General features: G+C 45.0%; 1 protein-coding gene across 2 annotated transcripts; it reads left to right on the plus strand.

The window, feature by feature from the left end:
• Window positions 1-904: 904 nt before the first annotated feature.
• Window positions 905-23,567, plus strand: LOC311145551 (YTH domain-containing family protein 3-like). 2 transcript variants are annotated; one of them, XR_014614612.1, is made up of 6 exons: window positions 905-1,250; window positions 1,771-1,795; window positions 2,207-2,286; window positions 2,953-4,734; window positions 22,028-22,542; window positions 23,125-23,567. XR_014614612.1 is itself a non-coding variant. In XM_084181820.1 (5 exons), the coding sequence occupies exons 1-5, from the start codon at window positions 1,227-1,229 to the stop codon at window positions 22,049-22,051; spliced, it is 1,935 nt and encodes a 644-aa protein (XP_084037946.1). In that variant the 5' UTR covers window positions 921-1,226; the 3' UTR covers window positions 22,052-23,428. The 2 variants fall into 2 exon arrangements, 1 of the variants encoding a protein (XP_084037946.1); XM_084181820.1 differs by having other exon boundaries at window positions 921-1,250; window positions 22,028-23,428.
• The last annotated feature ends 23 nt before the right edge of the window (window positions 23,568-23,590 follow it).

Below are 23,590 nucleotides of genomic sequence, written 5' to 3' on the forward strand. Positions count from 1 at the left end.
TTCCCCAATACATTCGTGTGTGTGTGTGTGTACATGAAAAGTGGTCTACAAATGGAATGCATTATTATTATTATTATTATTGTAGCATGCACCCTGGGTTAATTTTCCTGTTTTAAGGACATAACTCCCAAACTCTCTGTATGTGGCAAACTTAGCAAACCTTGATCTGTGGGTCTTTAGGTTTGGTATAAGAGCTTGAGATATGCTATTGCACCTGCTCATCTATCCACAATAGCCTACAATTCCATCTACATTCAAGGATGCCATTCAAGTCCATGAGAGGAGACCTGTATGTGCTGGTAGGCAAATTATTAAATGAATCCTTCCATTAATGTAATTTGCAATAAAAATGTCACATGACAGTGATCTTTAGGCAGGGCATTCCATGTAGCCTAATGGTCTGCTACACTGCAGAGAGAGACCAATTCAGAGGATGTTGAGCAGGCAGACAGAGACAGATCTGCCTGAAGTGACACAGTTTGTAATAATAATAATAATAATAATAATAATAATATGCCATTTAGCAGAAGCTTTTATCCAAAGCGACTTACAGTCATGCGTGCATACATATTTTTTTTTTGTCACATCACAGTGAACACACATAATTTATTTTAACAAGGGAAACAAAAGTATGTTGTATTGTAGAATAAAGGGTAAATCTTCTGAGACATGTCATGTGAAATGTGACTGTCAGTCTGTAGTAACATGACTCAGAGCGTCACAGGCGGAAGGTCATGGAGCAATAGAACGGAAGCGAGATAGATGCCGCGTTCATATGCTAGTCGGAACTAGGAAACTCGGAAATGTTTGACTTGCTGATTCGTTGAACGCGGCACGTGTATAACTACAACCAGTTAGCAAGTCGGACATTTCCAAATTTCCTAGTTCCGACTAGTGTGTGAACGCGGCATAATAGCCTATCCGCCATTGTGGAATAGAGTAAGGGATATTCCAATCTGGCATTAGGCAGTTTCAGAGTGAGTGATAAATTGTAGCCGAACGTCAGCTAGATCGGAAACATTTAATACCACCGACAGATACAAAGTCGCGATCCTCGGCGCTCGAGAAAACATTGTAGGGAAAGATCTGACGACTGGAGAAAAACACCGCCGCTACATACAGAGAGAGATTGGATAACCCGAGACGAGCTGAGAAAAATACCGGAGTGCAGAAGCAGGAGAAACCGTGGACAGTCACAAACAGCAATCCGTTTCGGCTCCTGGAGGATGTCTGCAACCACAGTCGATCAGGTGCGTATTTTTGATAACCCACTGTCGTGACATGTGTGTCGTTGCAATTTGAACATTGTCAACCCCTTTGTCAGCTGCTATCATTCAGTGCGGTAGGCATGCCATATAACACAGGCAAAAGTATTTGATATATGATAGCTATTAGCTGCTATGTAGGCCGAACCTTGAAGTAGCCTACCGGCTGCGCAGCGGCGGCAACAAGCTCCACCTTGAGCCGGTTGCTGTATTCTGTACTATGCGGCACGTTTACTGGATGTCAGTGTGCGTTTGACATCCGGTCAATAATTCAAAGGAAGCCGTAGGTCTATAGGCTAGTCTAGGGCTGAATGTGCGTAACATTTTAGTGATATACAGCTACTGGTAGGGAATCATTGCTTGTATTTCAGTAGCCTAGGCCTAGCTCACCTCGCATGTATGGTACCATCACTCTTCTTCCTATCAAACATTTCCCTAAATGCACAATCTGATACATCTCTCTTCCCTTTTTATTTTTGTTGGCACTCGCCCATTCTGATGTCAGAGACCCAAAGGACAAGGAAATAAAGGTATTCCTGTCACCGTATTCTTTTACTATTGCATGGTTGTTGTGGAGTTTGATGACAGCCAAAATGTTGTCTGACTAGGGAAATACTTTATGTAAAAACTGTGATAACAAAAGAGTGTCATTAAATCACTGCTTTGATCACTCTTCCACCACCTTTTGGTGACCTGGTGTCATCAGTCAAAAGTAGGTAAACTAACTAAATATACCCATACACCACTGTGCCTGTCATATTCTTGGGTGTTACCATCTATGTTGTTATACCCCAACTACTTAAAGGCAATATAAAGGGGTTTATCAACTGTTAATTATTAGTTTATACATCTGTTAAAACACTGGTTTAATTTAGCTGAGAGCCCTTTTTGGTTATATCACATCTAAAGAATAACCTAAGAAAAACATTTTCCCTCTCCAGTGCAAAACGGCTCAATGCATCAGAAGGATGGAGTAAATGATGAAGACTTTGAACCTTACCTAAGCAGCCAGACAAATCAGGTGAGTGAGTGTACCCATTCTGCCCAAGCCTTTCAGCCATCCAGCTTGACATTCCATAGCATAGAGGGGATATGTGTGTTTTGGGACTTATTGAACCTTTTGAACCCTCATAATTGGGTCTGATAGTGATATATGTATATAGGGTGTATAGAGGGTTAACCTAAAGTCACTGTATAGTAGCCAACGTGAATAAGGAGCTATTGATAGATGACTGACACTCATTTTGAAATGGAAAAGTTTAAAAAATGACCTTTGATAGTGGAATTATTGTTGATTAAAAAAAACACTCTGGGTGGTGTTCATCATCTTGTGCCAGGGTGACGAGCTTACTTCTTCTTACAGAATTCTAGTGAAATGTAACCAAGAACAAACCCACTATCACCCACGCCAATTTACTTATAAAAGAAATCCTTGCAAACTGACAATTATTACAACAACAACTGACAGATTATTATAACACTTTGCTGTCTTCACTTGTTGCTATGGGAAACATATTTGATAGAGCTGGTATCCATCATTTCCACTGAAAGCCAATCTTGCTCCTTAAAATGAACGCGGATGTATTTCTTGGTTACAGTTTTGAAGAGCGATGGGCAAGATTAGGTTTGTCTTAGCTTCTATCATTAAGGTCATCCATTAACTGACCCTTGTTCTCCCCATCTACAGAATAACAGCTACCCACCAATGTCCGACCCCTACATGCCCAGCTACTATGCTCCCTCCATAGGCTTCCCTTACTCCCTGGGGGAGGCCCCCTGGTCCACCGCGGGGGATCCCCCCATGCCCTACCTGACCACCTACGGACAGATGAGCAACGGCGAGCACCACTTTCTCCCCGACGGGGTGTTCAGCCAGCCGGGCGCCCTGGGCAACACCCCTCCCTTCCTCAGCCAGCCGGGCGCCCTGGGCAACACCCCTCCCTTCCTCAGCCAGCACGGCTTCAACTTCTTCCCTGGAAACGCAGACTATTCCACCTGGGGCACTAGTGTCTCTCAGGGCCAGTCCACACAGAGCAGCGTCTATAGTAATAGTTATGGTTACACACCTAGTTCCCTGGGGAGGGCTATAGCTGACGGACAGGCGGGCTTTAGCAGTGACACCCAGCTCAGTAAGGTCCCAGTGCTGAGCAGCATCGAGCAGGGCATGACGGGGTTAAAACTGGGCACGGACATGGGCGCCGCCGTCACCAAGACTGTCGGCTCGCCCCTCGGGGGCACGTTGGGCATGAGTAGCATGGCGGCCAATAGCATGCCACCGTTGGTTAGTTCCTCCGCCCCCACACCCACATCCTGGGCAGCCATCGCCAGGAAGCCGGCCAAGCCCCAGCCCAAGGTCAAGCCCAAAGCCAACATGGGGATGGGGGGCCCTGCCATTCCCCCGCCGCCCATCAAGCACAACATGAACATTGGCACCTGGGATGATAAGGGCTCCCTCAACAAGCCCCCCTTAGCTCAGGCCATGATGCCCCCTCAGACCATGGTGCAGCAGACCCTGATGGGCCAGCCCCAGCCCCTGCTGCAGAGCCCTCTGCCCCACCAACATCAGCACCAACATCAGCACCAACATCAGCACCAACATCAGCACCAACACCAGCACCAACACCAGCAGCACCACCAACCCTTTCAGCTGCAGTCACTCCAGTCCCCCCAACACCCCCAGCAGATTCCTCCAGGCCCCCCTCACCCCCACCAACATCCCCACCAGAACTTCTCTTCCCAGCCCGGCCCCCCTCAACCCATACATCAACACCAACACTCCCAGCTCCCACCCCAGAACCGCTGGGTGGCTCCCCGGAACAGGGGCACCTTCAACCAGGGAGGGGTGGAGGGCTTTGGGATGGGTGTTGGTGGGGTCCCCCTCAGTGCCTCTCCCTGCTCCGGGGAGGTGCACCCCGTGTTGGAGAAACTGCGGGCCCTCAACAACTACAACCCCAAAGACTTTGACTGGAACCTGAAGAACGGCCGCGTGTTTATCATCAAGAGCTACTCTGAGGACGACATCCACCGCTCCATCAAGTACTCCATCTGGTGCAGCACCGAGCATGGCAACAAGCGCCTGGACGGTGCCTACCGTTCGCTGGGGGCCAAGGGGCCCCTCTACCTGTTGTTCAGCGTCAACGGCAGCGGCCATTTCTGCGGTGTGGCGGAGATGCGCTCACCCGTGGACTACAACGCCTACGCAGGCGTCTGGTCTCAGGACAAGTGGAAGGGCAAGTTTGAGGTGAAGTGGGCGTTTGTGAAGGACGTGCCCAACAACCAGTTGAGGCACATCAGGCTGGAGAACAATGACAACAAGCCTGTCACTAACTCTAGGGACACTCAGGAGGTGCCTCTGGAGAAGGCCAAGCAAGTGCTTAAAATTATCGCAACTTTCAAGCATACTACCTCAATCTTTGATGACTTTGCACATTACGAGATCCGCCAGGAGGAGGAAGAGGCCCTGCGGAGGGTGAGAGAACCGTGCTGCTCACACATACACACATACATAAATACATACATACCCCTATCCTAACAGCTGACAGCAGCAGAGTGTGTATGTGAGTTAGATGGTCACTAGTCAGTCAATCACACAGTGTAGTAGTGGTCAGTGTCTATCATCTGGGATCTTAGTTCATAGGCCTCTAGTCTAATCCCATGTTCCATTTCTACCAGTGTCATTAGTCCAAGGTGGTGGGTTCAACCAGTGTCATTAGTCCAAGGTGGTGGGTTCAACCAGTGTCATTAGTCCAAGGGGTTGGGTTCAACCAGTGTCATTAGTCCAAGGGGGTGGGTTCAACCAGTGTCATTAGTCCAAGGTGGTGATGTAGGTTGATGTGTTGAATTAGCAGCCCAACCCTCAGGCCTGTCATCAGCCCATCATCACTACCATCTCTGCCCACCAGTGGGTCTGCATGGGTCCAATCAGGAAACCCTGTCTGATTAGGCAGCCATCTTGTGTGGCTGAGTGCTTCTATGAGAGCAAACTGGAGAGTGGGACACACCGGGGTTTCCTGAAATAGACTGCATTCCTCACATACCTCCCCTCAGACAAAGGCAGAAGTGGCTCTGATCTACCTTTGAACACCAGGCCTCTGGCAGACACAGGCTCCTCTTGCTTCATTAGCTGTTCTCTACATCAGCCCCAGCCCCACTCTGTGTGTCTAATGTGTTTCACTGGGATTTTATGGGTTATGTTTCAACATGGTTCAACGGTTTATATTTCAGGGTTATTCCGCAACGATTTGGAAAAAAAGAACATTATTCTCTGGTTCTTCCTTGCGCAGGCAGACACACTTTGAGCAATAATATACATACAACATATTGAAGGCGGAAAACTAAAACAAGGATTGTTATAGGATGGACCAGTGAGGAAAACATTAAAACCTTCTATCTTAAGATAACACTGCACACATTCCTAAGTAAAACGAAATATGCTAATCTTATTACATTAAGAAACTCCCCACACAACCTTCTCTCTCTCTTTCTCTCTCTCCTTTTCTCTCTCCTTCTCTCTCACTCTCTCTTTTTCTCTCTCTCTCGCTCCTTCTCTCTCTCTCTCTCTCTCCCTCCCACTGCCTCTACATTGATGCTGGTGTACTGACTCTTGGTTTCACTGGGTAACACTCATAAATATTTGAAGTCCATGTTTTCAGGAGCACTGAAAACAATCTGTCAGTAGGAAGCGTTTTGAATGTTGCTGAGGCAGCGTTGTGTAGCCTAGTGTGGGGCAGGTGCGAGGCTCTGCTGTTGTAGCCCTGACCCCGCTATATGACAACCCAGGTCCTGACAGAACCCTCGCTGCCTCACCCTCCCCAGCCTGACAAGGTTAATTGACCTCCATTGTTAGGCCTATCTCCTCTCACTCTGAGGGCTGTCAAGCGGAGCGGTCTTTAGCATGTCGTCCCAGATAGAGGGTTGATGCTATTAAATGCTATGCAGAAGCTTACCATGCTAAGCTAACTGTGGAGACTGAGACAGGATACAGGATGAACAGTATAGACCTAGATCAGTGGATTGGAATATGTGGACAGGTGTGTTTGTCAGTGTCAATATGGCAGTCCCCCAAGTTAACCCTTCAGTGCCCTAAGTTAACGCTTCGGTGGATGAGTTCATTCGGTGGGTGGATGTGAGTGAGTTGATGTTAGGGATGGGCGTTTAGAAATTGAGACTGTTGGAGTACTCGCATTACTTTTTTTTTTCGAGTACTCGAATGGAAGAAAGAAATCTGTTAATGGAACAAAAAAATGGCACATTTATCTATATGCCAACAGATCGCAGCAATGCCTAATTAATCATAACCACTACAGATAACAAATCCTAATTGTTAAATTGACCCATATAGATTCAGTCAATAAAAAAGCAAGTGCCATTTTAAGATTAATTTATTGAAACCGTAATATCAATTGGTTATATTATATCGTGGGACACGGTCTTCAAAAAGGTAGTAACCTCAGCAGTGGCTCTTGCTTGTAGAAGCATATCAGGCTGACCAGACCGCCCGCATTGCGTGCGCGAGCGTTGCAAAAGAAATGTACACATGCATGTTATTCAATCATTGCACCCACACTGCTCGTTTGCGTCAACGAGCGTCTGCGTAGCCATGCGCTAAAATATAACTTGGTTCTATTTGTGACACTCGATGCACTGCAAGTACCGCCTCTCCCATCTCCTCATTGGTTTTTAGGAGCATATACCCACGTGGGTGATCGAAAGATGTCCACACTCCAGTCCAGTTGGTGGTGGTAATGCACCTTAAAGTTGGTTGCCAACCGCCATTATATAGTCCAAAGAAGAAGACTGAAGGAGGAGAGAACTAGAAACTCACTCGGTTTACCCTTTTATCTGTGGATTAATTGTCAAGAGTAGAGAACCCTGTGCATTTCAGGTAAAATAACAACCCAATGTTTATATCCCAGGACAAATTAGCTAGCAACAGCAAATCTAGCTAGCTAAATTGCCATACATGTTTAATGGTTTTCGACCTGTCCCGAAGTTAATATAGTTGGTTCAGAGTTCGTTTTGATATTTCAACCTGTGTGTCCTGATCTCGTCTGGTGTGGTGGACAAAATCAACATGCGGGCGGTCTGGTCAGCATGTATGGCAGTGCAATGACAGCCATGTTTTGTTAATTTAGCAGACAAGACCCTCTTATTTCTCGAGCCCTTATGACAGTCAAGACACACCTATTTTATAGTAAATAAAACATGAATAAAATAGAACAGAATATTTTTCAAAATGAAAAAAGTTGCCAATGTGAAGTGATGCACATCTTGTGCCTGAAGCAGTTGTTCTCAAAGAGTGATCATTTGAAACGGGGCTGAATTTGGCGAGTTGGAATAATTTCGATATACAGACGTTCGATTTAGTTTATTCTATCTGTTCTTTGGAATTCTCTAAATGGATGAACAATTCCACATTGAACACTGCATTGTGATGAATTAGGGCCACGACATGTGTTTGGTAAGTATGCATATGCTTAATGATTCTGATGAAAATACGCTCTGTCTTTATCAAACAAATGTTTTTGCCTGTTTTCAGAGTGGAACCTGTCTATGTTTAGGGGGGTTATAGCCTAGGCTAGCCAATTCTAAATGGCACTAGCAGTTTGCAAAGTATCTTAAGTGGAAAGCAGATGGGACGCAATTCATCCAAAACTGCAGCTCGTTGTTGGAACACATTTTTCTACTTCAACCAACCAGTCCATTTAGAATTTGTGATAGAACTGTCATCATTTGGCAAGGAATGTAGCTTGTGTATCCCATCGGTTAGATACGTTTTTATAGGCATTTATTTCTGTAGAGAGCGGTCAGAACGCAATTGAGTGAATGAGACACAGAGGGGAAAAGGAATTTAGGGAGAACAGCTGTGTGCACTGTGTTATTTATTATATTTTATGTTGTGCCCCGCAAATGCAAATCTACAAATGGAACACTAGAGTAAAAGCAAATTAACGTTGTCTTCAAGACAAAATTTAACTTGCCCGTTCAGGCAGCCACAAAGCACATTCCACCAAATAATTTTATAGTAAAAAAGAAGAAGAAAAAAAGTGATCTCTGATTAAAGATCGAGCTTTGACGTCCATTCAAGTACTTGATTACTCAAGCCCATCCCTAGTTGATGTGAGTGGGTGGATGTGAGTGAGTGAGTGGGTGGATGTGGGTGGATGTGAGTGGGTGGATGTGAGTGAGTGGGTTGACGTGAGTGAGTGGGCTGTTGTGAGTGGGTGGATCTGGTAGCCTTAGGTGAGAGGATAAAGGCTGGTCTGTGTGGACACAGACACACTGAGGAGGCCTTTGTTTCCCCAGCCACCCAGGCCAGGTCAGGCTCCAGCCCCAGCCCCAGACAGAATAGCCCTCCCTACTGTGGATAGAGTTACACTGGAGGCCCAGGTCTCACTGGGGCCTTCCCCTGCTGTGCCTACTGACACTGACTACTGTTTCACCTGGGAAAGAGTGTATATTCAGCTATATCAACCCAGCTACTGTGCCTTGCAAAAGTATTCATCTCCCTTGGCGTTTTTCCTATTTTGTTGCATTACAACCTGTAATTTAAAGGATTTTTATTTGGATTTCATGTAATGGACATACACAAAATAGTGTTGGTGATGTGAAATGAAAAAAATAACTTGTTTCTAAAAATTAAATAACGGAAAAGTGGTGCGTGCATATGTATTCACCCCCTTTGCTAAGAAGCCCTTAAATAAGATCTGGTGCAACCAATTACCTTCAGAAGTCACATGATTAGTTAGATTGCACACAGGTGGACTTTATTTAAGTGTCAAATGATTTCAGTATATATACACCTGTTCTGAAAGACCCCAGAGTCTGCAACACCACTAAGCAAGGGGCACCACCAAGCAAGCGGCGTCATGAAGACCAAGGAGCTCTCCAAGCAAGTCAGGGACAAAGTTGTGGAGAAGTACAGATCAGGGTTGGGTTATAAAAAAATATCGAAACTTTGAACATCCCACGGAGCACCATTAAATCCATTATTAAAAAATGGAAAGAATATGGCACCACAACAAACCTGCCAAGAGAGGGCCGCCCACCAAAACTCACGGACCAGGCAAGGAGGGCATTAATCAGAGAGGCAACAAAGAGACCAAAGATAACCTTGAAGGAGCTGCAAAGCTCCACAGCGGAGATTGGAGTATCTGTCCATAGGACCACTTTAAACTGTACATTCCACAGAGCTGGGCTTTACGGAAGAGTGACCAGAAAAAAGGCATTGCTTAAAGGCATGTGGGAGACTCCCCAACATATGGAAGAAGGTACTCTGGTCAGATGAGACTAAAATTGAGCTATTTGGCCATCAAGGAAAACGCTATGTCTGGCGCAAACCCAACACCTCTCATCACCCCGAGAACACCATCCCCACAGTGAAGCATGGTGGTGGCAGCATCTTGCTGTGGGGATGTTTTTCATCGGCAGGGACTGGGAAACTGGTCAGAATTGAAGGAATGATAGATGGTGGTAAATACAGGGAAATTCTTGAGGGAAACCTGTTTCAGTCTTCCAGAGATTTGAGACTGGGACGGAGGTTCACCTTCCAGCAGGACAAGACCCTAAGCATACTGCTAAAGCAACACTCGAGTGATTTAAGGGGAAACATTTAAATGTCTTGGAATGGTCTAGTCAAAGCCCAGACCTCAATCCAATTGAGAATCTGTGGTATGACTTAAAGATTGCTGTACACTAGTGGAACCCATCCAACTTGAAGGAGCTGGAGCAGTTTTGCCTTGAAGAATGGGCAGAAATCCCAGTGGCTAGATGTGCCAAGCTTATGGAGACATACCCCAAGAGACTTGCAGCTGTAATTTCTGCAAAAGGTGGCTCTACAAAGTATTGACTTTGGGGGGGGGGGGTGAATAGTTATGCATGCTCAAGTCTTCTGTTTTTTTTGTGTCTTATTTCTTGTTTGTTTCACAAGAAAAAAGATTTGGCATCTTCAAAGTGGTAGGCATGTTGTGTAAATCAAATTATACAAACCCCAAAAAAATCAATTTTAATTCCAGGTTGTAAGGCAACAAAATAGGAAAAACTCCAAGGGGTGTGAATACTTTCGCAAGCAACTGTATATTACCCCAGCTATATCAACCCAGCTATATTAACCCGGATATATCAACCCGGCTATATCAACTCGACTATAATAACTCGGCTATATCAACCTGGCTATATTAACTTGGCTATATAAACCCAGCTATATTAACCCAGCTATATCAACCCAGCTGTGTGTGTGTGTGTGTGCGCACGAGAGAGAGAAATGCGCTGTCAGTGCACTGTGCAGCCAGGCCCGTATTTGTGAATGTCAGTAAAGGAATGGTTGAGGGAGTAAACTGACAGGCCTGCATTTCTCATGGCTTTATGGAGTCAATAAAGCACAAACATCCAGTCCTTCTTCTGATTTTTTTCTCTCTCTCTCTCTCTCTCTCTCTCTCTCTCTCTCTCTCTCTCTCTCTCTCTCTCTCTCTCTCTCTCTCTCTCTCTCTCTCTCTCTCTCTCTCTCTCTCTCTCTCTCTCTCTCTCTCTCTCTCTCTCTCTCTCTCTCTCTCTCTCTCTCTCTCTCTCTCTCTCTCTCTCTCTCCCTGCCTCTTTCTCATGGCTTTATGGAGTCAATAAAGCACAAACATCCAGTCCTTCTTCTGATTTTTTCTCTCTCCCTCTTTCTCATGGCTTTATGGAGTCAATAGAGCACAACCAGAGTTGTGTAATGAGGGGGAGGTGGGGGCAGAGATGTAGATAGGAGGGGTTGCGTACACATATTTTGCAGATGTTATCGCAGGTGCAGCGAAATGATTATGTTTTCTAGCTCCAAAAGTGCAGTAATACTGAACAATACAAAACAAATCCCTCCCCCCCCCCCCCCCCCCAAAAAAAATGGAGGAATTAAGAAATATCAGAACGAGCAATGTCAGATGTATATGATGGTATGTATAGACAGTATATGAATAGAGAAGGTGTGTACAGCAGTAGTTACAGTTGAAGTCGGAAGTTTACATACACTTAGGTTGGAGTCATTAAAACTCGTTTTTCAACCACCACAAATTTCTTGTTAACAAACTATAGTTTTGGCAAGTCGGTTATCTACTTTGTGCATGACACAAGTAATCTTTCCAGCAATTGTTTACAGACAGATTATTTCACTTATAATTCACTGTATCACAATTCCAGTGGGTCAGAAGTTTACATACACTAAGTTGACTGTGCCTTTAAACAGCTTGGAAAATTCCAGAAAATTATGTCATGGCTTTAGAAGCTTCTGATAGGCTAATTGACGCCATTTGTCAATTGGCGGTGTACCTGTGGATGTATTTCAAGGCCTATCTTCAAACTCAGTGCCTCTTTGCTTGACATCGTGGGAAAATCAAAAGAAATCAGCCAAGACCTCAGAAAAAAAATTGTAGACATCCACGAGTCTGGTTCATTCTTGGGAGCAATTTCCAAACGCCTGAAGGTACCACGTTCATCTGTACAAACAATCGTACGCAAGTATAAACACCATGGGACCACGCAGCTGTCATACCGCTCAGGAAGGAGACGCATTCTGTCTCCTAGAGATGAACGTACTTTGGTGCGAAAAGTGCAAATCAATCCCAGAACAACAGCAAAGGACCTTGTGAAGATGCTGGAGGAAACGGGTACAAAAGTTTCTATATCCACAGTAAAACGAGTCCTATATTGACATAACCTGAAAGGCCGCTCAGTAAGGAAGAAGCCACTGCTCCAAAACCGCCATGAAAAAGACGCACATGGGGACAAAGATCACACTTTTTGGAGAAATGTCTGGTCTGATGAAACAAAAATATAACTGTTTGGCCATAATGACCATCGTTATGTTTGGAGGAAAAAGGGGGTACCTTGCAAGCCGAAGAACACCATCCCAACCGTGAAGCACGGGGGTGGCAGCATCATGCTGTGGGGGTGCTTTGCTGCAGGAGGGACTGGTGCACTTCACAAAATAGATGGCATCATGAAGAAGGAAAGTTATGTGGATATATTGAAGCAACATCTCAAGACATCAGTCAGGAAGTTAAAGCTTGGTCGCGAATGGGTCTTCCAAATGGACAATGACCCCAAGCATACTTTCAAAGTTTTGGCAAAATCGCTTAAGCACAACAAAGTCAAGGTGTTGGAGTGGCCATCACAAAGCCCTGACCTCAATCCTATAGAAAATGTGTGGGCAGAACTGAAAAAGCGTGTACGAGCAAGGAGGCCTACAAACCTGACTCAGTTACACCAGCTCTGTCAGGAGGAATGGGCCAAAATTCACCCAACTTATTGTGGGAAGCTTGTGGAAGGCTACCTGAAACGTTTGACATTTACATTTTACATTTACGTCATTTAGCAGACGCTCTTATCCAGAGCGACTTACAAATTGGTGCATTCACCCTATAGCCAGTGGGATAACCACTTTACAATATTTTTTATTTTTTTAGGGGGGGGGGGGGTAGAAGGATTACTTTATCCTATCCCAGGTATTCCTTAAAGAGGTGTGGTTTCAAATGTCTCCGGAAGGTGGTGAGTGACTCCGCTGTCCTGGCGTCGTGAGGGAGCTTGTTCCACCATTGGGGTGCCAGAGCAGCGAACAGTTTTGACTGGGCTGAGCGGGAACTATGCTTCCGCAGAGGAAGGGGAGCCAGCAGGCCAGAGGTGGATGAACGCAATGCCCTCGTTTGGGTGTAGGGACTGATCAGAGCCTGAAGGTACAGAGGTGCCGATCCCCTCACAGCTCCATAGGCAAGCACCATGGTCTTGTAACAGATGCGAGCTTCAACTGGAAGCCAGTGGAGTGTGCGGAGGAGCGGGGTGACGTGAGAGAACTTGGGAAGGTTGAACACCAGACGGGCTGCGGCATTCTGGATGAGTTGTAGGGGTTTAATGGCACAGGCAGGGAGCCCAGCCAACAGCGAGTTGCAGTAATCCAGACGGGAGATGACAAGTGCCTGGATTAGGACCTGTGCTGCTTCCTGTGTAAGGCAGGGTCGTACTCTCCGAATGTTGTAGAGCATGAACCTGCAGGATCGGGTCACCGCCTTGATGTTAGCGGAGAACGACAGGGTGTTGTCCAGGGTCACGCCAAGGCTCTTCGCACTCTGGGAGGAGGACACAACGGAGTTGTCAACCGTGATGGCGAGATCATGGAACGGGCAGTCCTTCCCCGGGAGGAAGAGCAGCTCCGTCTTGCCAAGGTTCAGCTTGAGGTGGTGATCCGTCATCCATACTGATATGTCTGCCAGACATGCAGAGATGCGATTCGCCACCTGGTTATCAGAAGGGGGAAAGGAGAAGATTAGTTGTGTATCGTCAGCGTAGCAATGATAGGAGAGGCCATGTGAGGATATGACAGAGCCAAGTGACTTGGTGTATAGGGAGAATAGGAGAGGGCCTAGAACTGAGCCCTGGGGGACACCAGTGGTGAGAGCACGTGGTGCGGAGACAGCTTCTCGCCACGCCACTTGGTAGGAGCGACCGGTCAGGTAGGACGCGATCCAGGAGTGAGCCGCGCCGGAGATGCCCAGCTCGGAGAGGGTGGAGAGGAGGATCTGATGGTTCACAGTATCAAAGGCAGCAGACAGGTCTAGAAGGACAAGAGCAGAGGAGAGAGAGTTAGCTTTAGCAGTGCGGAGAGCCTCCGTGACACAGAGAAGAGCAGTCTCAGTTGAATGACCAGTCCTGAAACCTGACTGGTTTGGATCAAGAAGGTCATTCTGAGAGAGATAGCAAGAGAGTTGGCTAAAGACGGCACGCTCAATAGTTTTGGAAAGAAAAGAAAGAAGGGATACTGGTCTGTAGTTGTTGACATCAGTGGGATCGAGTGTTGGTTTTTTGAGAAGGGGTGCAACTCTCGCTCTCTTGAAGACGGAAGGGACATAGCCAGCGGTCAAGGATGAGTTGATCAGCGAGGTGAGGTAGGGGAGAAGGTCACCGGAGATGGTCTGGAGAAGAGAGGAGGGGATGGGGTCAAGCGGGCAGGTTGTTGGGCAGCCTGCAGTCACAAGTCGCAAGATTTTATTTGGAGAGAGAGGGGAGAAAGAAGTCAAAGCATAGGGTAGGGCAGTGTGAGCAGGACCAGCAGTGTCATTAGACTTAACAAACGAGGATCGGATGTCGTCAACCTTCTTTTCAAAGTGGTTGACGAAGTCATCCACAGAGAGAGAGGAGGGGGGGGGAGGATTCAGCAGGGAGGAGAATGTGGCAAAGAGCTTCCTAGGGTTAGAGGCAGATGCTTGGAATTTAGAGTGGTAGAAAGTGGCCTTAGCAGCAGAAACAGATGAAGAAAATGTAGAGAGGAGGGAGTGAAAAGATGCCAGGTCGACAGGGAGTTTAGTTTTCTTCCATTTCCGCTCCGCTGCCCGGAGCTCTGTTCTGTGAGCTCGCAATGAGTCATCAAGCCACGGAGCTGGTGGGGAGGACCGAGCCGGCCGGGAGGATAGGGGACACAGAGAGTCAAAGGATGCAGAAAGGGAGGAGAGGAGGGTTGAGGAGGCAGAATCAGGAGATTGGAGGGAAAAGGATTGAGCAGAGGGAAGAGATGATAGGATGGAAGAGGAGAGAGTAGTGGGAGAGAGAGAGCGAAGGTTGCGGCGGCGCATTACCATCTGTGTAGGGGCAGAGTGAGTAGTGTTGGAGGAGAGCGAGAGAGAAAAGGATACAAAGTAGTGGTCGGAGACATGGAGGGGAGTTGCAGTGAGATTAGTAGAAGAGCAGCATCTAGTAAAGATGAGGTCAAGCGTATTGCCTGCCTTGTGAGTAGGGGGGGACGGTGAGAGGGTGAGGTCAAAAGAGGAGAGGAGTGGAAAGAAGGAGGCAGAGAGAAATGAGTCAAATGTAGACGTAGGGAGGTTGAAATCCCTGTGAGGGGTGAGCCATCCTCAGGAAAGGAACTTATCAAGGCGTCAAGCTCATTGATGAACTCTCCAAGGGAACCTGGAGGGCGATAGATGACAAGGATATTAAGCTTAAATGGGCTAGTGACTGTGACAGCATGGAATTCAAATGAGGAGATAGACAGATGGGTTAGGGGAAAAATTGAGAATGTCCACTTGGGAGAGATGAGGATTCCTGTGCCACCACCCCTCTGACCAGATGCTCTCGGGGTATGCGAGAACACATGGTCAGACGAGGAGAGAGCAGTAGGAGTAGCAGTGTTTTCAGTGGTAATCCATGTTTCCGTCAGCGCCAGGAAGTCGAGGGACTGGAGGGTAGCATAGGCTGGGATGAAGTCAGCCTTGTTGGCAGCAGAACGGCAGTTCCAGAGGCTGCCTGAGACCTGGAACTCCAGGTGTGGGGTGCGTGCAGGGACCACCAGGTTAGAGAGACAGCAGCCACGCGGTGTGAGGCGTTTGTGTAGCCTGTGCGGAGAGGAGAGAACAGGGATAGGCAGAGGCATAGTTGACAGGCTGTAGCAAATGGCTACAATAATGCAGAGGAGATCGGAATGAAATGAACTAAACATCTGGGAAAGGAGAGAGTAAAAACCAAAACTCCCAAATATAACTCTCCCAACTTCCACCTCAGAAACTATAATTGTTTCACTGAACCACCCGAATAAAACTCTCCCAACTTCCACTTTAGAAATTAGAATTGTTGTGAACTACAGCGGTTCAATGTTTCAAGGAATAGACTCAACTTACTTTATTCAGCTAGCTAACTATGACGACATAGCTAACTAGCATGCTAGCATCCAATAACACACAGTTTAGCACCAATACTTGGTTACAACAAACTACCAATAGTGTGTTAACACACTAAACAGATAATTTGTGTCCGTGTCTAGTTCCTTTCATAACGCAGCAATAATTAAACGTTGGCTGGCTAGCACAAATATATTGTATTTAGCTGCTACAGTACAGCTAGCTGGTCGTGTTGGCTAGCTAGCAATGGCTGCTGTGTTGACTTTGTTTGAAAAACGGCGGCGCAGCGAACAAATGTAGCTGGCTAAAAGGATATTGTATTTAGTTGCTACCGTTGCTAATAGCTACTCGCCAGCTAGTCCAGGAGGTGAGTTAGCTAGCTAGCTAGCTTCGTGCTAAACCCGGCACCGCCGAATACAATGCTAACCTACAATAACTACCCACAACAGCCCACGATGCCTACCTATAATACCTAATAATATACAGCCCACGATGCCTACCTATAATACCTAACTACAATCTAAATACATAGTTTAAGCCTTACTCGACAAAGCCCAAGCTATGTATAAAGCCAAACTTACCCGACGCCAGCTGTCTGGGTGGCAGACAAGAAGACCATTTGAAGGCAATGCTATCAGATACTAATTGAGTGTATGTAAACTTCTGACCCACTGGGAATGTGATGAAAGAAATAAAAGCAGAAATAAATAATTCTCTCTACTATTATTCTGACATTTCACATTCTTAAAATAAAGTGGTGATCCTAACTGACCTAAGACAGGGAATTTTTACTAGGATTAAATGTCAGGAATTGTGAAAAACTGAGTTTAAATGTATTTGGCTACGGTGTATGTAAACCTCCGACTTGTACATATTAAGTGGGGCTCAATTTGGCGAGTTGAAAGACAATTTTTTTCAGGGTTACAAACCAAAATCTGTTTTATTTTCGATATACAGACGTTCGATTTAGTTTGTTCTACCTGTTCTTTGGAATTTTGTAAATGGATGAACAATTCCACATTAAACACAGCATTGTGATGAATTAGGGCCACGACATCTGTTTGGTGAGTAGGCATATGCGTGAGCACCAAGCCTCATGCAACGGCAAAATGTCGGATAAAGAAATTTCAAAGATTCAGCTGTTTGTAATCTTTGCTATGCTGTAATGAAGGCTTTAAAAAATGTGTTTTTTGTTTGATCAGACTGGTATTACTAATCATTTATTTAGTGTACACTTCGAAACAGGCAAAAAAATAATATTGTCATGTAACTGCACAGGTTTGTCACACATAATATGCATGCAGCTCTCGCTCCTATACCCTTCTTTTTCTTGATCTCCTTCTTATTGTTATTATTATTATGATTGTAATAATAAGTAATGTCGTCATCATTAGTAGGCTTTGTATAGTAGCCTTGTATAACCACCATCAAGCTGTAGGCCTAAGAGCGCGGCCTGTTTAGTCTTAATACCATAACTTACTTAGGCCTATATTTCAATATATAGGCTACTGTATCAATCATTAATTTGTTCATGCCATCACACAGCATACGAGACATTCATGCTTTGAAATGCAATCAAGCATAAATAACAAAGGGAGATTTGAATAATTAGCTTAAACAATAAATAAACTGCAATTCACGAATGCATGCAACTGTTTTTAGTCTGCTGTAATAAAGGCTTTATATATATTTTTTCTCGTTAGAATAGACTCTCTGGTACACTTATTTATTTAGTGTTGTTTACACTTCCAAATGGTCAGAAAAAATAATAATATTGTACTCTAACAGCAACTGTTTGGCACACATAATACTCATGCAACGCTTGCTCCTATACCCTCCTTTTTCTTGATCTCCAGTAGTTTTCACAACTAAGTAAAATGTCTTCCACAGATCTGACTTCCCCTTTCCCTCCTGAGCAACCAGTAAACATTCGCCCGTTTTAAGTTTCTTTTTCAGGTCCCCTTTCACGTCCGTGTTACTGTGTTCTGAGTTTGTTACAACCAATTTATCGACGTGATTATGATAAGCTATAGGTCAGGCCCTATTGGTCACATGCATGCAGTGCATGTTTCACGTAAAGAGAGCAAGGGGAATGTTTTTCCTAAACAAATGAGGGATTTCAGTAACATAACTTTTCAGTCAGAAACGAATAAGAAACTAAATGGCTGAAATGATGTTGCAGCTTCAGCACGGACAGCACAATATATACTTGCTGTGCTGTGGTGCCCTTTCACTGCAGTAGGGAGGAGAGCGAGACAACGTGCGGCAGTCACTTAGACACTCACTGTATTATTATTTTTACACCGTGTGACCATCGGGCTCTTTCTTGAGTCATTTGTTCGTCTTCATTATTTAATGAAAAAAGCACCAGACAAGCTCAGTGCATACAGTGAGGGAAAAAAGTATTTGATCCCCTGCTGATTTTGTACGTTTGCCCACTGACAAAGAAATGATCAGTCTATAATTTTTATGGTAGGTTTATTTGAACAGTGAGAGACAGAATAACAAAAAAATAATACAGAAAAATGCATGTCAGAAATGTTATAAATTGATTTGCATTTTAATGAGGGAAATAAGTATTTGACACCCTCTCAATCAGAAAGATTTCTGGCTCCCAGGTGTCTTTTATACAGGTAACGAGCTGAGATTAGGAGCACACTCTTAAAGGGAGTGCTCCTAATCTCAGTTTGTTACCTGTATATAAGACACCTGTCCACAGAAGCAATCAATCAGATTCCAAACTCCACCATGGCCAAGACCAAAGAGCTCTCCAAGGATGTCAGGGACAAGATTGTAGACCTAAACAAGGCTGGAATGGGCTACAAGACCATCGCCAAGCAGCTTGGTGAGAAGGTAACAACAGTTGGTGTGATTATTTGCAAATGGAAGAAACACAAAATAACTGTCAATCTCCCTCAGCCTGTGGCTCCATGCAAGATCTCACCTCGTGGAGTTGCAATGATCATGAGAACGGTGAGGAATCAGCCCAGAACTACATGGGAGGATCTTGTCAATGATCTCAAGGCAGCTGGGACCATAGTCACCAAGAAAACAATTGGTAACACACTACGCCGTGAACGACTGAAATCCTGCAGCGCTCGCAAGGTCCCCCTGCTCAAGAAAGCACATATACATGCCCGTCTGAAGTTTGCCAATGAACATCTGAATGATTCAGTGAAGAACTGGGTGAAAGTGTTGTGGTCAGATGAGACCAAAATGGAGCTCTTTGGCATCAACTCAACTCGCCGTGTTTGGAGGAGGAGGAATGCTGCCTATGACCCCAAGAACACCATCCCCACTGTCAAACATGGAGGTGGAAACATTATGCTTTGGGGATGTTTTTCTGCTACGGGGACAGGACAACTTCACCGCATCAAAGGGACGATGGACGGGGCCATGTACCGTCAAATCTTGGGTGAGAACCTCCTTCCCTCAGCCAGGGCATTGAAAATGGGTCGTGGATGGGTATTCCAGCATGACAATGACCCAAAACACACGGCCAAGGCAACAAAGGAGTGGCTCAAGAAGAAGCACATTAAGGTCCTGGAGTGGCCTAGCCAGTCTCCAGACCTTAATCCCATAGAAAATCTGTGGAGGGAGCTGAAGGTTCGAGTTGCCAAGCGTCAGCCTCGAAACCTTAATGACTTGGAGAAGATCTGCAAAGGAGTGGGACAAAATCCCTCCTGAGATGTGTGCAAACCTGGTGGCCAACTACAAGAAACGTCTGACCTCTGTGATTGCCAACAAGGGTTTTGCCACCAAGTACTAAGTAATGTTTTGCAGAGGGGTCAAATACTTATTTCCCTCATTAAAATGCAAATCAATTTATAACATTTGTGACATGCGTTTTTCTGGATTTTGTTGTTGTTATTCTGTCTCTCACTGTTCAAATAAACCTACCATTAAAATTATAGACTGATCATTTCTTTGTCAGTGGGCAAACGTACAAAATCAGCAGGGGATCAAATACTTTTTTCCCTCACTGTATGTAGTTGATTTTATTCAAACACATAAGGTGTGTCTGTCTATATATGGAAAATTAAGTTGAAACATTTGACCAATGTATTGGTCGAAAGAACAGGACAACTCTCGGTCGACCAAGATTTTCTTTTGTCGGGGACAGCCCTAAAGCTTTTCACCCTCTCCACTGCGGCCTCGTCGACGTTGTCCCCTGAAGTCCACGATCAGCTCCTCCCTGTAGGCTGTCTCGTCGTTGTTGGTAATCAGGCCTACCACTGTTGTGTTGTCAGCAAACTTGATGATTGAGTTGGAGACGTGCGTGGCCACGTAGTCATGGGTGAACAGGAAGTACAGGAGGGGGCTGAGCATGCACCCTTGTGGGGCCCCAGTGTTGAGGATCAGTGTAGTGGAGGTGTTGTTTCCTACCTTCACCACCTGGAGGCGGCCCGTCAGGAAGTCCAGGATCCATTTGCAGAGGGAAGTGTTTAGTCCCAGGGCCCTGAGCTTAATGATGAGCTTGGAGGGTAATATGGTGTTGAAGGATGAGCTGTAGTCAATAAACAGCATTCTTACATAGGTACAGTGGGGGAAAAAATTATTTAGTCAGCCACCAATTGTGCAAGTTCACCAACTTAAAAAGATGAGAGAGGCCTGCAATTTTCATCATAGGTACACGTCAACTATGACAGACAAATTGAGAAAAAAAAATCCAGAAAATCACATTTTAGGATTTTTAATGATTTTATTTGCTAATTATGGTGGAAAATAAGTATTTGGTCACCTACAAACAAGCAAGATTTCTGGCTCTCACAGACCTGTAACTTCTTCTTTAAAAAAACTTTAAGAGGCTCCTCTGTCCTCCACTCGTTACCTGTATTAATGGCACCTGTTTGAACTTGTTGTTTGAAATGATCCCAAACACACCGCCCGGGCAACGAAGGAGTGGCTTCGTAAGAAGCATTTCAAGGTCCTGGAGTGGCCTAGCCAGTCTCCAGATCTCAACCCCATAGAAAATCTTTGGAGGGAGTTGAAAGTCCGTGTTGCCCAGCGACAGCCACAAAACATCACTGCTCTAGAGGAGATCTGCATGGAGGAATGGGCCAAAATACCAGCAACAGTGTGTGAAAACCTTGTGAAGACTTACAGAAAACGTTTGACCTGTGTCATTGCCAACAAAGGGTATATAACAAAGTATTGAGAAACTTTTGTTATTGACCAAATACTTATTTCCCACCATAATTTGCAAATAAATTCATTAAAAATCCTACAATGTGATTTTCTGGATTTTTTACCCTCATTTGGTCTGTCATAGTTGACGTGTACCTATGATGAAAATTACAGGCCTCTCTCATCTTTTTAAGTGGGAGAACTTGCACAATTGGTGGCTGACTAAATACTTTTTTCCCCCACTGTATGTATTCCTATTGTCCAGATGGGATATGGCAGTGTGCAGTGCGATGGCGATTGCGTCATCTGTGGATCTGTCGGGGCGGTATGCAAATTGTAGTGGGTCTAGGGTGACTGGTAAGGTGGAGGTGATATGATCCTTAACTAGCCTCTCAAAGCACTTCATGATGACAGAAATGAGTGCTACAGGGCGATAGTAATTTAGTTCAGTTACCTTCGCTTTCTTGGGTACAGGAACAATGGTGGACATCTATAAGCAAGTGGGGACAGCAGACTGGTATAGGGAGAGCTTGGATATATCTGTAAACACTCCAGCCAGCTGGTCTGCACATGCTCCAAGCACTAGTCATCATCAGCTGATGAAAATCACCCGTCATCATTTACAGTTAAGGGAACACTCAGCCATTATGAGGATTACAGTGACAGAAACCAGCCTTTGAAGGAAAGGAGAGTTTGAATCGTCACTCAGAGATCCACAAGCAAAAACTCTCATCTTGGTGGAAATCTTCAGTAGACACCACTGTGTGACAGACATGCACTTCACTTCAACATGTATGTGTATTCCCTTGGGATTTGGCCCTTAGATGTTTAACTCACAATATGTTGCATTACTGAACTTTTATCACAAACGTAGGACAAACGATTCAGTCAAAAAAAGACCCATTTCCCTGAGGATGTTTTTTTAACAGCATTCCATGTGTTTTTTCTCCCAATTGTACATCCTCTAATTTGGTTCCTTTTCCCCTCTCTCTCTTTCCCCAGGAGCGGAATAGAAATCAACAGTAACCTTACAGAGAACTCCCTGCTAGAAGTGAAACACTAATGACGTAGGACCTTAAATAATTAGCCTAACCACACGGAACAAAGGGTTTTGCCATCTTTTCTGCTGAAGACAACAACAACAAGACGATGACGTATCTCGTGACTTGAACACGACGACGGACTCATCTGTATCAGTTCTCTGGTGATGTACCTGTGTTCCTGTCTGAAGAAAAAGAAAGAACATTACTCACTTTAAACTCTCTATTAAAGCACTTTCAGTCCTTCTAAAACAGCCTCTACCAATACCCTTTACTCTCTAATAACTATCTTATATCTCTCTTATATCTCTCTTATATCTCTTTCTCTCTGGACTTCTGTTTGTTATAACTAACTGACTAACCAGTGTAGTTGATTTTTCTGAGGCTTTCACCAGACTTATTTGTTGTTTTTTGTTAAGTTTTTAATACCTCCCAAATTTTGGGGAAGAAAAATGTAGCTCCCCTCCCCCCATGAACGTTAGCGCCTTCAGAAGAGATTAAAAAAGGTATAACATGTGTAACAAAATATTTTGCTTGAATCTGCACTTGGCTTCTGATTGATTGACAGGTGAGAGAAACGACAGGAAACGCCCAAAAGAATACCAATCATTAGACGAACTCTCCCCTTACTCCCGCCCCTTTATTTCTGCATCTGTTTCTGTGTACCAAAAGGTGAGGTTGATGATGTAGTGATCTGGGTGAACGCCAGTTAATGCACATGTTTGTTTCATTTCTCGTGATTAATATGTAACTCTGAAGTGCATTTGTCTGAGGAGAAATCTGCTCCGCGGTAACAGTCGCCTTGGTAGCTGTCGCCTTGGTAGCTGTCGGTAACTTGTCTTTTACTCTGTTGTTAAAGCACTGTACCGTACCTCAGGCTAAAGCTGGGGCCTGTTCAGGAGGCTGCAACATTACACAACATTCAGATAGCATATGCGTTGTGTAGAATAGATAGGATTCTCTGTTATGTAGGGAATCAGGGAATCTTGTCAGCTCTACTATACATTATGTTTCCATCTGCAATGTTGTGTAACGTTTCACCTTCTGAGCAGGCCCCAGGCTCTCTGTCTCTGTAACGCTTTTGGGATGACCCTCCTCCCCTGGCGTTCCTGGCTCCAGGTAGAAGTTATCATTAACCACAGATCTGGGATCAGATACTTTACCCCACATCCTAACCTAAACCATTAGGGGGATGAAAATATATCTGTTCCTAGATCAGTGGTTAGGAGTGACTTCAGCCTACTGCCCATTGCTGCTTGGTGTAACAGAGGGGTTTCCTAAAAGCTGAACATCACCAAGGAAGTGAGCATTTTCTCCTCAAGGTGTCTCGCTAGCGAAAAATAAACATGACCCATGTTTAACGAAACAAACGCTTCTGAGTTGTTACTTCCTGGGGATTGAACATAACATAACATAGTGCTTGGAGCTCTGCTGAATGGGTACACACTGGACGTTAGACCTGAGACACAGCTGAGACTCAACTTCTCGTACAAAACTGACACCAAATCAAGTGAAATGCATGAAA

Source organism: Coregonus lavaretus (genome assembly GCF_964263955.1).
Source record: "Coregonus lavaretus genome assembly, chromosome: 2".
NCBI classification, from domain to species: domain Eukaryota; kingdom Metazoa; phylum Chordata; class Actinopteri; order Salmoniformes; family Salmonidae; genus Coregonus; species Coregonus lavaretus.